The sequence below is a fragment of the Pseudochaenichthys georgianus genome, chromosome 19 (assembly GCF_902827115.2).
Source record: "Pseudochaenichthys georgianus chromosome 19, fPseGeo1.2, whole genome shotgun sequence".
Taxonomy (NCBI): Eukaryota; Metazoa; Chordata; class Actinopteri; order Perciformes; family Channichthyidae; genus Pseudochaenichthys; species Pseudochaenichthys georgianus.
In genome coordinates, this window is record NC_047521.1 from 5,889,847 (window position 1) to 5,904,342 (window position 14,496).

At 42.8% G+C, this 14,496-nt stretch overlaps 1 protein-coding gene across 7 annotated transcripts in view; it reads left to right on the forward strand.

Moving 5' to 3' along the window:
• LOC117464707 (pleckstrin homology domain-containing family A member 1-like) overlaps nucleotides 1–14,496 on the forward strand; it is a 28,111-nt gene that overhangs the window by 3,781 nt on the left and 9,834 nt on the right. For all 7 annotated transcript variants that reach the window (XR_011644987.1, XR_004554115.2, XR_004554116.2 and 4 more), the window contains 6 exons: nucleotides 602–658; nucleotides 981–1,026; nucleotides 4,012–4,109; nucleotides 5,426–5,548; nucleotides 13,303–13,437; nucleotides 14,320–14,388. Coding sequence is in view for 4 of the 7 variants with exons in the window: in XM_034107287.2 (XP_033963178.1) it covers nucleotides 602–658; nucleotides 981–1,026; nucleotides 4,012–4,109; nucleotides 5,426–5,548; nucleotides 13,303–13,437; nucleotides 14,320–14,388 (528 nt within the window). In the remaining 3 variants the exon portion in view is untranslated. The remainder of the gene's footprint in view (nucleotides 1–601; nucleotides 659–980; nucleotides 1,027–4,011; nucleotides 4,110–5,425; nucleotides 5,549–13,302; nucleotides 13,438–14,319; nucleotides 14,389–14,496) is intronic.

Sequence of the window (14,496 nt, forward strand, 5' to 3'; positions counted from 1 at the left end):
GAATGGATGAAAAAGAAACAGGAAGTTGTGGCTTTGTTGGACAGAACTACACCTGACACATATTTTAGTGCGCTTGGTTGAAGCTGTATAACTCACTTGTGTGAGGAGTTTGATAAGACCTTATCAAAACAGGAACCAGAACAGAAACTGAAAAGGGTAGTAGTATTTATATTTCCCACGGCCGGGGAATTCCTCAAACGCTGCAGGTTTGTAGCTGCTGCCAGTGGACAGATTATTGATTTAAGAATGCTGATAACTAATAATCGTAGCTATTTTATTATTATATTCAATTATATTTGCAACAAAAACTTTTAAATGTTTAGATTTCCTCTAATGTCAGGAAATGTGTTTTTCGTTAAAGAAAATTATGCTTTCGGCCTTAGCAGTCACACGGGAAATTAATACATCCAAATTAATGTTCAAATTCCAACTATAAACTTATAAAATATTCTTATATATATAAAAAAATTAATATCCTACATTTTACCAAGCCGTAATGCAAGCTTTTTTTATGGAATAAGTAACAAATCCATTTTTGTTTTACAATAATGCTACCAATTTTACTTCTCCAACTTCTACATCTTTGTGTGTCTTTGTTTAGAATCTGCCTAAAGGTGCAGAGAAGGTGGGATCTCTCAAACTTACCTACATCTCCAAGGTAAGTCCCCTTTCTCTCAAACACACACACACACACACACACACACACACACACACACACACACACACACACACACACACACACACACACACACACACAATACACGCAAACGCACCCTTTCCATTTGTCCATATCTTGGTGTAAGACAAAAACAGATGAAATTCCCTACTTCTTCTATGCTAAGTTAAGATGATGATAGTGTCCTTTCTGGATTCTGGCTTTGTATTTCTAACACATTTTGACTGAGTTTCCAGACAATCAGCGTAAGAAAATGTTAATGAATGTCACTGTAAAGTTTAACTCTACTCTTTCTCTCATTCAGGTCAGTGATGCAACCAAACTCAGACCGAAAGCCGAGTTCTGCTTTGGTAAGTTCATCGTTGTTTTCTTCTCCCCATCTTCTTCTCCTTCCTCTACATTCTCCTTCTATCTTTGCATGTGTATAGGCGGAACATTGACTACCTTTCACCCCACAAAATATCATTTTCTTCTGCCTATGTTCCTCATTTAACTGAATCAAAATACAACTATACACCTTCTTCATTTAAAGTGGACCTATCATGCTATATTTGAACAATATATTGTAGGGCCATACCTATATAAAGTATATAAATATAGTTTTTTTTTCAAAATACCAAACAGATCCTGCATTTTAGCCATGCCTCATTTCGCTCTATTTGCTCTTTCCAGCCCTGTTTTTGCAGGGGGCTGATTCTGTGACGTAGCTTTAATGCAATTGAGCTGCAGCTGACCACGCCCCCCTGCAGGAGAGGGGAGCGTGCTTTGAGATCAGCTGCTAGGCCCAGAAGCAGGGGAGAATAAGAGATCTCCGTCCTCCGTGTTTTATTCTTATATATGATTATATAGAGTCATTATTCATTTGTTTTAAAGCTCAATAAATAACAAAGAAGACCTTTGACCGGCACTTTTCTAATTTTGTCCGGAAGATTTCAACTGTAACGGACATGTTGACCGCAGAGAAAAATCTAACAAACTCTGTCAAGAAAATATTTATGTCCATGTCCACATATGGGAGCAAAATTAAGATGTCCACATACTTTCCAACGTACTTTTCCTTATTTTCATCCTCTTCCCGTCTCCTCTACCCTTTTTTCCTCCAATCTCCTTCAATTCCACTCTTTATTCCCTTCCTTCCTTCCTTGTTTCTGCTATTCCTTTTCCTTTCTTTCCCTCTCTACCTCCTTCTTTTCCTCTCCCGTTCCTGGTTTATTTCCTCTCTTTTGTCCCTTGCAGCTTGTTGTTCCTCTGGTGGTCCACAGTAGCTGTGTGTCACTCAATAGGAGGAAACTGTACAATGACCTGATCCCTGCATGTGTTAACGTCCCATCCAGATGCACACACACTCAAATCACTTTTCTAATTTTGTCTGGAAGATTTAAACTTTAACGGACATGTTGACCGGCGGAAAAAAATCTAACTGAAACTCTGCCACACGGTCCCCTCGTTCCTTGGAAGAGGCGGAGAGGTGGGTGTTTGTCATCTGCTGGTGGACTACCAGAGAGAATTACAGCGCTTGCCTCGACGGGGAGGGATTGCATTGAATTACAGCAGCAGGAGGCGCAAACGCTTGCCTCGGGGAGGGAGAAAAAGAGCCACAGCGGAGAATAAACAGAAGGGCAACCATGCGCGGGAAGTCTTCTTCGCTGCTTTTGTGGCAGACTACAGCGCCACTTACAGGCCTGGCATATGTACTACAGCGTCTCCAGCGCTTTCGAGCGGCAATGGCCGGCCGTGGCTCAACCTCTCATTCCCCTGATAGGTGGAGAGTTGGCCATATAGGCGGAGCTCCTCGTTCCTGACACCAGAGAATTTTCAAATCTGGATCAGTCTGTATCAGATCCGTTGCAGCCCCGTTTTTAGAGATTTGGGTACGCAGGAAAAGAGAGAAGGTTGTGTTTTCTGACACTTGGTGAGTTCCCTGGAACACCGGGGACACATATTCATGTATAAAAGACGTACAAAAGTGCATTTTTCATGATAGGTCCCCTTTAAGTTGATCTGGTTAACTGAACTAAGACTAGCTTAATTGCTAGGCTTGCTAACTTGTGGTAAACACACTTTATTTATACTCGAAGGAAACAAAATAAAACATATTGGTTATTCTTATCCCTGTTCTAACAATCAACAACTGTGGTTTGGCTGAATCAAACCATTAATTAACGGGTTACATGTGAAATTATATTCAAAGGCAGACCATTAAAATGAGTGAAGCAAAAATCCAAAAATCTGCTTTTTTGTGTGTGATTTGGCTAGGCCCCTTTAGCTCCAATGTAGGGAAATCTGAAGGTTTCTATATACAGTTATACTTGAGACAATAGTGTGCTTCCAGTTTGTGTTTGTCTCTTTCCTGTTACAACTTGACAATGACACAAAAAGGCGGCTCCATAGAGCAATGGTTTCCCCCTTTCGAGTGAAAAAACTGTACTGGACTGCACTGATCCCTGACCCCATCGAACACCTTTAATATGTATATAAAAGCCAAAACAGCTACACAAATGTCTGCAGTGAGTTCAACATTGTCTAAAAGCTGCAACAAATATTTATGTCCATGTCCACATATGGGAGCAACATTAAGATGTCCACATACTTTCCAACACACTTTTCCCTATTTTCCTCTTCTTCCCGTCTCCTCTACCCTTTTTTCCTCCAATCTCCTTCAATTCCACTCTTTATTCCCTTCCTTCCTTCCTTGTTTCTGCTATTGATTTTCCTGTCTTTCTACCTCCTTCTTTTCCTCTCCCGTTCCTGGTTTATTTCCTCTCTTTTGTCCCTTGCAGCTTGTTGTTCCTCTGGTGGTCCACAGTAGCTGTGTGTCACTCAATAGGAGGAAACTGTACAATGACCTGATCCCTGCATGTGTTAACGTCCCATCCACACACACACACACACACACACACACACACACACACACACACACACACACACACACACACACACACACACACACACACACACACACACACACACACACACACACACACACACACACACACACACACACACACACACACACACACACACACACACACACACACACACACACACACACACACACACACACACACACACACACACACACACACACACACACACACACACACACACACACACACACTCTCTCTCTCTCATCAGGTCAGAGTCATTGTACAGTTTCCTTCTTGCTTCCTCTGCCTCTGAAAAGAACCAAACTGATATTTTTAGTTCATGATTTGCATGAAGCTCAGGGAATTTTTCTTCTTCCTCTTGTGTTTTTGCACTTTTGTGTTTCAAAGTAAGAAGCGGGTGACAACCAACACATTGACATTTCTCTGTTTGACTTTCCCTTTCTGCAGTTATAAATGCAGGAATGAGGAAGTTTTATCTGCAGGCCAACGACCAGCAGGATTTGGTGGAATGGATCAGTGTTCTCAACAATGCTACCAAGATTACTGTGAGCCTAACACACACACACACACACACACACACACACACACACACACACACACACACACACACACACACACACACACACACACACACACACACATACACACATGGATCAATAGGTGACCCTGTTTCTCCTGCTGTTGTACGCCACTCTGTCTTCTGCCTCAGGGTACGGCAGATGGAAAATTACCCATCCGGCTAGAGCGATGAAGTTCAGTTCAGTTCAGGCTTACAGAGAGTGTGACAGAGAAGATGGGAGCTTTCATATACACCTGCAGCTGTTTGTGGTCACGTCTGGACCTTAAAAGTTATTCAATATTTCATCATACTATATTTACAGACGTGGCCACAACCACTAACGCCCACCATGGGACGTCTCTGTTTCACTAAATAGCGTGAGATGCAGGATATGAAATGTTTGCACCTGCTACTCCTAACCCTGCTATTAAAGGGTGGAAGGAAAGAAAGAAAACACTGGCTAAACACTCACTAAAACAACAGTTAACCGACATACAAATATTTTAAATTACTCGGAGGTTAAAACTATCTATCATAAAGGACTTTATACATAAAGCTTGAAATTGCCACAGAGCGCTGTGCTCAAAGATTGAATTATTTTACTTATTTGTATGTAGTGTCTCTACTGTGACATCTCTCCATGCTTTAATGTTCAAAAAGCTCTTTATTTTTCTCATACTGCCTGTGCTGCAGCACTTCTTTTCACCCTCTGTCTGAAACCAGAGCCCATTCTGCTCCGATTGGTTAGCTGGCCAGCTCTGTTGTGATTGGTCAATCTCTTAGAGATGTCTCGCCCTCTCACTTACAATGTGTTGGGGCGCTAGCCAATAGAAGATTGATTGTTACATAGTGATGTCACTTTGTAATGAAATTGTACCTGTATAGCCGAATATCACAAAACACATTTGTCTCAGTGGGCTTTACAGATCAACAAACATACATACAATAACAAAAATATAATACAATTCAAGATGGAATGTAAAATAGAAAAAGAAAAAAAAACACTGAAATAGTAGGACCATGGAGGATGTTTCTCCTCCTGAAAGCTGAACCAGCCCTAACTATAGACTTTATTAGAATACATGATGATGATGATGATGATGATGATGATGATGATGATGATGATGATGATGATGATAATAAGACCAAATCAAAAGGACTCCATCTGTAAGCGTTGCTGCCTGTCCCTGTCCTTGAAGGCATTACTACAAATATAAACCACTTTAACCTTCAACCCTTTGAGGGTATAAAAAGTGTGTTTGACGGACAGGACTGTTGTTTAACTTCCAGATGTTTCTTTAGGTGCCAAAGCCAGACGAGGGCCAAACAACTGCAGAGACTACCCAAGACGTTCTTGGAGCCATGAAGCAGGTCTCCTACAAGACTGAAATTATAGGAGGAGTCCCAATCATCACAGCTACCCAGGTAACTGAAGTTACCTACTGTAACTCTAGCTTCTATGAGCATAGGCGTAGCCCTCTAAGGCTATCGCTATTGGGTAATCCCCTGCGCACCCCCGCAGCACTGAAAACACTTGTAGTCCACGCCCACCTGCGAGGTGGGCCCCACCTTCGGACTCGCCTTTGGAGGCCCGACAATCTGCTCCCACACAAACAGCTTTTCTTCAGCTATTCATGGAGCCAGTGGGGCCCAGAACTTAGAGGGCTACGCCTATACTCATAGAAGCTGGAGTTACAGTAGGTGACTTCAGTTCTATTTCGTATAGGCTTCGCCCACTAAGGCTATTGCTATTGGGTTAAGGGCGAAGAATGATGTAGCCTGCGCCCCACTGGGTCCGCCCGGTACTGTAGGAGTCGGGAGGCCTGATCATTTATTCCGGCAAATTACTCAGACCTACTAATTGACCTAACAGAAGTTATTGAGTCTATATAAGTTTACTGCTTGGCCCAGATCCACCAACGTCAGCAAGATCTCACCTCTATTAACTCCTGAAGAACCAGGTTCAATTAACTGCTGTTTCAATTCAGACAACCCGCTAAATCTGTTTAAGCGATTCCGAACGAATTTTGATATCAGTAATGAGGTGTGGCCCTACCTAAGTGTGAGTGTGGCAGTGTGCAATCTTACCTTTTTAAGCAAATGTCTTTTAAGTTGTCCCAGTCCAAAAGATGGGATCAGTTTATTTGAAGAAAAATGGTCCAAACGTATACAGGGTTTCTACCTTCTCTTGTTACAACATTATAATCATACTAAACATATCATGCTGTGGTCATTTTCTAATATGCAACTCTAATTCACAGTTTTACATTTATTACCCTAAATTTGAACTTCAACTGCCCAATTAAGTTGTGACATTTAAAATCGTCCGACAGTATTTAGAGGCATCTCCTCATAAATGACTGGTGATAAAAAAAAGCACATTCAAACTTTCATTCACCAAATTAATTCACATCAATTCCATACCTATATTCCATCAGGTGGCGGGAGCTAACATCCACAAACACATACCTATATTCCGCATGAATTCGGAGGAAGATCCTCGCAGGTGGAGGGTACTAATACTCACAAACACATATCAATTCATTCCACTCATTCAACCCAGAAATTCACTCCGCTTTCAACAAAGAAATTCGAGAGATATTTACCAAGTTTGAGAAAATCTTACCGAGAGCAAAAACCCAGTGTCGCGGCTTCAGAGCCTTCTCTACACACTTTGGAAAAATGCGAGAAGCCAGGGAATATCCGAACGGCAGACGATTGTCTGGTCTGATATTCCCTGAAATGAGAAACGCAGGAATTTCCTGTGTTTCGGGATGATGGGTACGTGGAGTATGCATCCTTCAGGTCTATGGAAATGAACCAGTCGTCATGGTGAACACATTCCAGCACCTGTTTGATTGTCAGCATGTGGAATACTGACAGGTCAAGGATGGGTCTCATTCCCCCGGTCTTTAGAATTAGAATTAGAAAAATAACGGGAGTAAAAACCCCTGATTTTCCTCCTTTTGAGGAACCCTGGAAAAAGTATTTTCCTGCAGCTCTGAATGGAGCGCAAGACACTGTTCCTGGGATGACAGGAGTGTTTCCTGTATCCAATTGAACTGCTGGGGGGGATAGGCGAACTGCAGAGTACCCTCTGCTGATCAGCCTGCTCATCCATCTACATGCATTTCCAAACATTTGGACTACCTATGTTGCAAATGTATTATCTTTTCAATTTACACACGGCATCTATTGCACGTCTGTCCGTCCTGGGAGAGGGATCCCTCCTCTGTTGCTCTCCCTGAGGTTTCTCCATGTTCCCTTTAAACTGGGGGTTTTCTTTGGAAGTTTTTCCTACGATGTGAGGGTCTAAGGACAGAGGGTGTCGTATTGTCATACTGATATTCTGTACACACTGTGAAGACCACTGAGACAAATGTAACATTTGTGATATTGGGCTATATAAATAAACATTGATTGATTGATTGATTGATTGATCTGTCCATCAGACTGGCATGCGCTGCCACTCTGAGAGCGGGCATACATGCTCGTGATGTGCTGTGGTCGTCATGGTGACGAACCACGCCAGAGCCCTCGCCGCTGCCCGTGAGGCAACCCAAGGTGGGCCTGGACCGAAAGGGAGCCTCCACACTAGTGTTAATTTCGTTGACTAAAACTATGACGAAATATGTTCGTCAACAACCTTTTTTTCCATGACGCAAACGAGACGATGACGAGACGATGACGAGACGGCACCGACGGCAGTTAAGAATAACTGCAACGAAATCATCATGCAATATAGTTGACGAAAAGTGACGAGACGAAAATGTAGTTTACTAAATAAAAACTATGCCAAAATCTCTCTTTACTTTCGTTGACGAAAAATGAGGAGACGAAATATTATCAAAGATAACGTTACATTTCTGATAGTCAGTTTTTCTCCCAGCAGTTCCATTTCCGGTGCTGCGTCAGGGCAGTAGCTGTGTGTCTATGCTGCGCGCGGCGGTACATTTGAATTACACCGGGCAGCGGCACACTGAACTGTCAGGAAGACTCGGGTCTAACTCATGGTCTAACTAACCTTATTCAACAGAAAATAAAATGGCAACAACAGGGCTTAGGAGCAGTGGTCGCATTAACCGAATACCCCCCCGTCAGCGCGAGTGAGTGATAAATTGTGCACTCGATGGGTAATAATGGATTATGACGGAAATGTTACAATCCTGTCCGTCAAAATGACTGACAACGAAAAAGTCTAAAGCCACCACTGCTTGGGAAAAAGAAACTATGTGATATTTGGGCCCATTTTCGCTACAATGAGGCGGAGATAAAAAGCGAATGCATTGATTCATCAGAAGGGAAGCAATGTGGCCATAACACAGCTGGTAAAACCACCACAAACCTGAGCAGATACTCTCTGCAAAGCTTCTCAATCATTCAACCTGAGTTTTTCATCAAATAAGGACAAATTAATCGTATTTATTTATATATACTAAAATGACAAAGTATTGGTTTTGGTTAGACTAGTTTGACTGAAATGTTCTATATAATCTGATGACTAAAAAAGACTCAACAGTTTTCATTGACAAAAAGTAGACTAAAATAATTAGTTTTCTTTGACTAAAATATGACTAAAATGCTCAGACTTTTAGTCGACTAAATCTTGACTAAAATAGTTACTGTTTTAGTCGACTAAAATAAGACTAAAATGCTCAGACTTTTAGTCGACTAAAACTTGACTAAATAAAAACAGGATGAAGGTGACTAAATATGACTAAAACTAAATTAAAAACTAGCTGACGAAATTAACACTGCTCCACACGCTCAGGGGATGAGTGGAGGTGGGTGCAGTGCTGTCCACACGAGGCGTTATAACGGCACTCGTGGGCTTATTATGACCGTGTGTAGGAGGTATATCTGGGACAGAGGAATGCCGCGAGCTCTGCAGTTTATTAACCGATACGTTAAAAACAGCAGGCTTCTGCAGCGAGCCCTGCTGGCTACTAACCGATAGGTCAGAGGCAACTGGCTTACACAGGGTGGGGCATATGTGAGAAACAGTTGTTACTGATGACACAGACAAACTGTTGGAAAATGAAACTGTTTTATTTTCTTCACAAAAATCCCCCCCCAAACCGTCAGTATCGGCCCTGCTTCTTCGTAGGCTCTCGCGGAGCAGACCAGGAGCGGGGGTGCCTCGATTCCCTCCGGCTCCCCGCCGGGAGACCCTGTCTCTCGGGTGGCAGAGGAGCAGAGACGTGGGATGGAGCCCCCGCGACCGCCGAAGGGCGACCCTGACGCCGTGGCTGCGGGTGCTGCGGGCGCTGCGGGCGATCCCTGGATGGAGGCGGGGTAGGAGTCTTCCGACTCCTGCCCAGCACTCGGATCAGCACTCGGATCCAGAAACTCAGGAACTCAAGGGCTTGGTCCACGGAGTAGGACTCTGGACTGGCCAATCATCCTCCTCGGCCGTAGTAGCGAGAGCGTCTGCTCTTCGCTGTCTGTCAGCCAGAGGGAGACGGGCACAATGACAATGAGCACATGACACCTGCTGGGCGAGAGCTGGGCGAGAGCTGGGCGAGAGCTGGGCGAGAGCTGGGCGAGAGCTGCGTGCGCGTGCTCCGACCCCAGGCAGGATTCGCATCGTGAGTGCCGGTCATAACTCATTATGAACCCCGTCTGGCATGAGGAGCAAACTCTAACACACAACCCTGTGTATTCATGTTTAAGGATCTTTTTCGAGGTGGCTCTTAAAAGAGCCTTTACTCTTTAGTGTCTCTGCAGTGCTTCAGTACCGGGGTGCTGAAGAAAAGAGGAAGCAGATTATCGGGCCTCCTTCCTATTTATACCGGAAGTGAGTCCGAAGGTGGGGCCCACCTCGCAGATGGACCCCAAGTGTTTTCAGTGCTGCGCGGGTGCGCAGGGGATTACCCAATAGCGAGGTCAATAGCCTATACGAAATAGAACAGTTGTATTAGCAGCTGTTAGCAGGTCCGGTCCTGTCAGTGTTGGTATGCAGCCACACTCACCCGACACGCTCCAACACAGACCAGCAATGGTTGGAATTTGATGACTGGAAGCCTAGGTTGCACCATCAAGGAGTTAATTTAAAACGTCTTAAAATAACCAAAAAAACAGTTTGAACCCAACTTTATTGATTTGAACAGAAATTAAACAACCAATCTGTAGATTCTAGCTTATCCAAATAAATAAATGCATTTGCATGCTGTCATCAGGGGCATTAACTTTTGGCTTCTCTGTATTTCCTGACAAAATGTTACTAACTAAAAAGTCAGTAGCCAACTATTACTCATGATGACTCGGTAGAACAACTCTAATGTATTCTCTTTTGAGAAATAATATAAGATTCAAAAAGTGGACAAGATCACCTATTTTCATCAGTCCATCTCAAAAAGGCAGCCATATTAAAAGATGCTCTTCCTCAACAATAGGTTTAGAATAAAACTTGATCCCAATTTTAAGACTTTTATGTTGCAGCATAATTCAATTTAAAGGAAGGCTCCAGTCATTAGATAGTTAATAAAAACTTCAGTATTTAGTGAAACATTATGTTTAACCATACCCTGAAGAAATCAGCGATATTCCCCGGTAAATAATGATTTTATAGCTCTTTTTTATCAAAACCTGTATATTCCGTCAGGCAGCTGCCATTTTGGCCATTTTCAGTAGTCACATGATCCGAAAAACTAGGTTGTGACGTCATCTATGCGTTCACTTTGTAAACACACGAACAGCTCATTCGACGAAAACATGGCGGAGTATTTGAGTTTGGACTAGTCAGCCGAGGAAGAAGTTTAGAAAAATAAAGTCCAGGCGGACTTACTTTGAATTATCACTATAGGTATTAATTCCATCCAAATACAAATGTAAAAAAACCAAACAAACATACTCTGTTATTCTCTTAGGCCCCACGGACCCGGTTCCGGGGCCGACATCGCGTCATTTGCAGGAAACAACGTCTAAGGAACCTTAATATTTAATAAACTATGAATATTTTATATCCATATAACGGGGAAAAAAACTAATTTAACTGATCTTTTTCATTTTTTTCTTTAAAAAAAAACACACAATGCTAACCGTGAGCCTCTGAATTAGCCCCGAGCGAAAAATGCTAACCTATTACTGCTCTGAAAATCACTCCTAGCTCCCTTATTACTTATCCTAGCTGCACATCCAACACATCGTTTATGATCGTAAAGACACAGAATCTAACGGTGCTCACCTCACCACTGAAAGATACAAACTCGCGACGTTATCAATAAAAACGTACATCAAAACAAGTGGCGCTAGGTACTAACATGCGCTAGGCTAACATGGCTTACCTTGGTCTTTGTCTGGTCTAAACTGGTCTTCAATGGCATTACAACGATAAAAACGATGATGTAGTTAATCCATAGGTTAATATCCAATGTGGCTGTGTCCCCTTTGAAATGTTCTGATAATCTATAAGCAATAACACTGCAATTCCGTTATCTGCTGTCCGCTCTGTGCTCCGTGCGCTCTGGGTCCTGCAATTTCTGCTTCCTTACGTAGTAAACAATAAGTAAAGTCTGCTGCGTAATGTGCTTACGCTGGCTGGCAATAGCCGCGTTCACACTGCGGTACTTTTCCCACAAAGGTTCATGCGAACTTAGTTCATGATCGCGTTCACACCAAAAAGAGCCGGTACTAAAAGTAGTTCATGCGAACCTTTTTACCCCCTCAAAAGTCCCTGCGAGAGAGCAGGGACTTTCGAGCGGCTCTTTTGTGAGAAAAGAGCTATATTTCTGATTGGCTGGACGGATTGCAAACCACGCCCCGTAAAACTCCCAAAAAGTTTTGTGAAGCCGCCATTTTATTATCCTTGCATTAGCATTATTAGCATTAGCATTAGCCCAGCGCAGAAACGCAGAGAGACTAACTTATGGCAACACAAAATAAAACATGGGAGCGGTGGAGATGAGGAGGTGTCGGCGTTCTGGCGATTTACTCGGAAGGCTTCAGTAGAAGCTGCTGGGACTCCCAGCAGCTTCGACTGAAGCCAGTCCCCAACTCCGGGGATTTCCGGCCGGGGACTTTGGGCGGCAGTATACGCCGTGAAGTGGTTTGCGGCCTGCCAGTAAACCCAAAGCAGAAGGAGAAGAAGTGACGTCAGCGGCTTCATTTGCCTAATCCACCCTCAGAGACTTATTCTGGTGTGAACGCGATCTGTACTTAGTTCATGCGAACTAAAGAGTTTGCATGAACTAAGTTCGCATGAACCTTTGTGGGAAAAGTACCGCAGTGTGAACGCGGCTATTGGCAGTGCACTGCATCCCCATTAAGTAATGGTTGATTAATAAATCCCATTTAATGTTTCATCATACTCTCAGAGTAATCGTCCGGAAACTTGAAATATTCGCTGCATACATGTGCCTGTGGATCTTTCGGTTCGGGCCAAGCACATTTTACTAGCCACTGCCTCCGAACGTACTTCCTACGCTTACCCGTTGGCAATAGATGGAACCGAGCATTCCGTGGATTGTTCCTATCCGAATTGTGGCAATGTTTCGCGATACAATGATACATATTTCAATATAATTGTGAGAGTAACTAGAGTAAACAACATGAACAAAGCACATACGTCAATTTGTCCTCGACACCAAACGCATTATTCACGTCACTTCCGGTAAAATAAGTCATGTGACTCGTCAAAATGGCGCCGCCCACAGGGTTGATGTTATTTCGGTAATTAATCAGCTTAAAATCACTGATAACCTCATCGGATTAAAAAAAAGAAAGAAAGACTGGCAGAGACTGGTCTGTTTTATCGGATGATAATTATTTAAAAATGCGTGTCATGAGCATTGCCTCCCTTTAAGAGTACGAACTTATTACATGTTTAAAGACGGGTTTAAATGTAGTCTTTCTTTGGGATTATAGCCTTTGCAGACCATTTGCATGCCTGAATTCTACACTACAGGAAGGGAAAACCCCAAAAAACATAATAGGGCCTTTTTAAACCTATTCACATTTTTAAAACTAAACCTTGTTTGTGCAACCCAGACATAGAGTTTAAAAAAAAAAGAAGATTCATCACGTGTCTTTGCTAAACAATACTAAATCGGTAGAGACAAATTAAGAAATGTGATGTTCCCCATTCTAAAGAGAGGCTAATGTTGCACCGTACTTGCTGAATGTGCAAATAAGAAGCTTTTTTAAGTTGTAAAATGTTTTGTTGTATGTGTGTGTTTCAGGAGCAGGGGGAGGGGCAGACCGAGGGGGAGCGGGGAGGTTTGAAGAAAGGTCAGAATCAGCTTCCCTACTTCCTATCCAGAGGAGTGCAGGACCAGGCCATCAAGGCCGGATACTGTGTCAAACAGGGGGCTCTGGTGAGGCCATACACACACACACACACACACACACACACACACACACACACACACACACACACACACACACACACACACACACACACACACACAAAATCACCTGCTGACACAGCAATTCTGGTCATTTCAAAGAGCATAATTCACCAAAAAAACAATATTCTTGAAAAAGCTAAAATAAATTGATTAAACTTAAAGTGGACCTATCATGCTATATTTGAAACACATATTGTAGGGCCATACCTATATAAAACATGTCTGTGAAGTTTTTTTTCAAAATACCAAACGGATCATGCATTTTATCCATGCCTCATTTCGCTCTATTTGCTGTTTTCCAGCCCTGTTTTTGCAAGGGCTGATTCTGCTTTTGTGGCAGACTACAGCGCCACTTACAGGCCTGGCATATGTACTACAGCGTCTCCAGCACTTTCCAGCGGTCTCTCATTCCCCTGATAGGTGGAGAGTTGCCCATATAGGCGGAGCACCCCTTTTCTGACATCAGAACAATTCAAATAATAATCAGCTCCGTTGCAGCCCCGTTTTTAGAGATTTGGGTATGGAGGAAAAGAGAGAGGGTTGTGTTTTATGACACTTGGTGAGTTTTCTGACACACCGGGGACACATATTCATGTATAAAAGACGTACAAAAGTGCATTTTGCATGATAGGTCCCCTTTAACCAAAGAAATGGTAAAGCAGAGTATGCTTGAGGACCTTGTGATTGACAGGTTGCTACTATGTGGTTGTACCTAGTTCCACTCTCTTTTGACACTTCTGGTTCCTTAAAACCAAGATGGCAGCGGCCAAAGTGCCAATCTCAAGGCTTTAAAACCTTAGTAACCTGTGTGTGTACACTTATGTTGATAATTCTGCTCCTCTTCCTCAGATGAAGAATTGGAAGAGGAGATACTTCATGCTGGAAGAAAACGCTCTCAGCTACTACAAATCTGACCTGGTGAGACAATATGTTTTTTTCTTTCTTTTTCAATGAACCAATTGTTAAAAAAGTATCATGTTACAGCAGTATGCATATTTGTTCATGTAGCTACTAGCCACACTCACT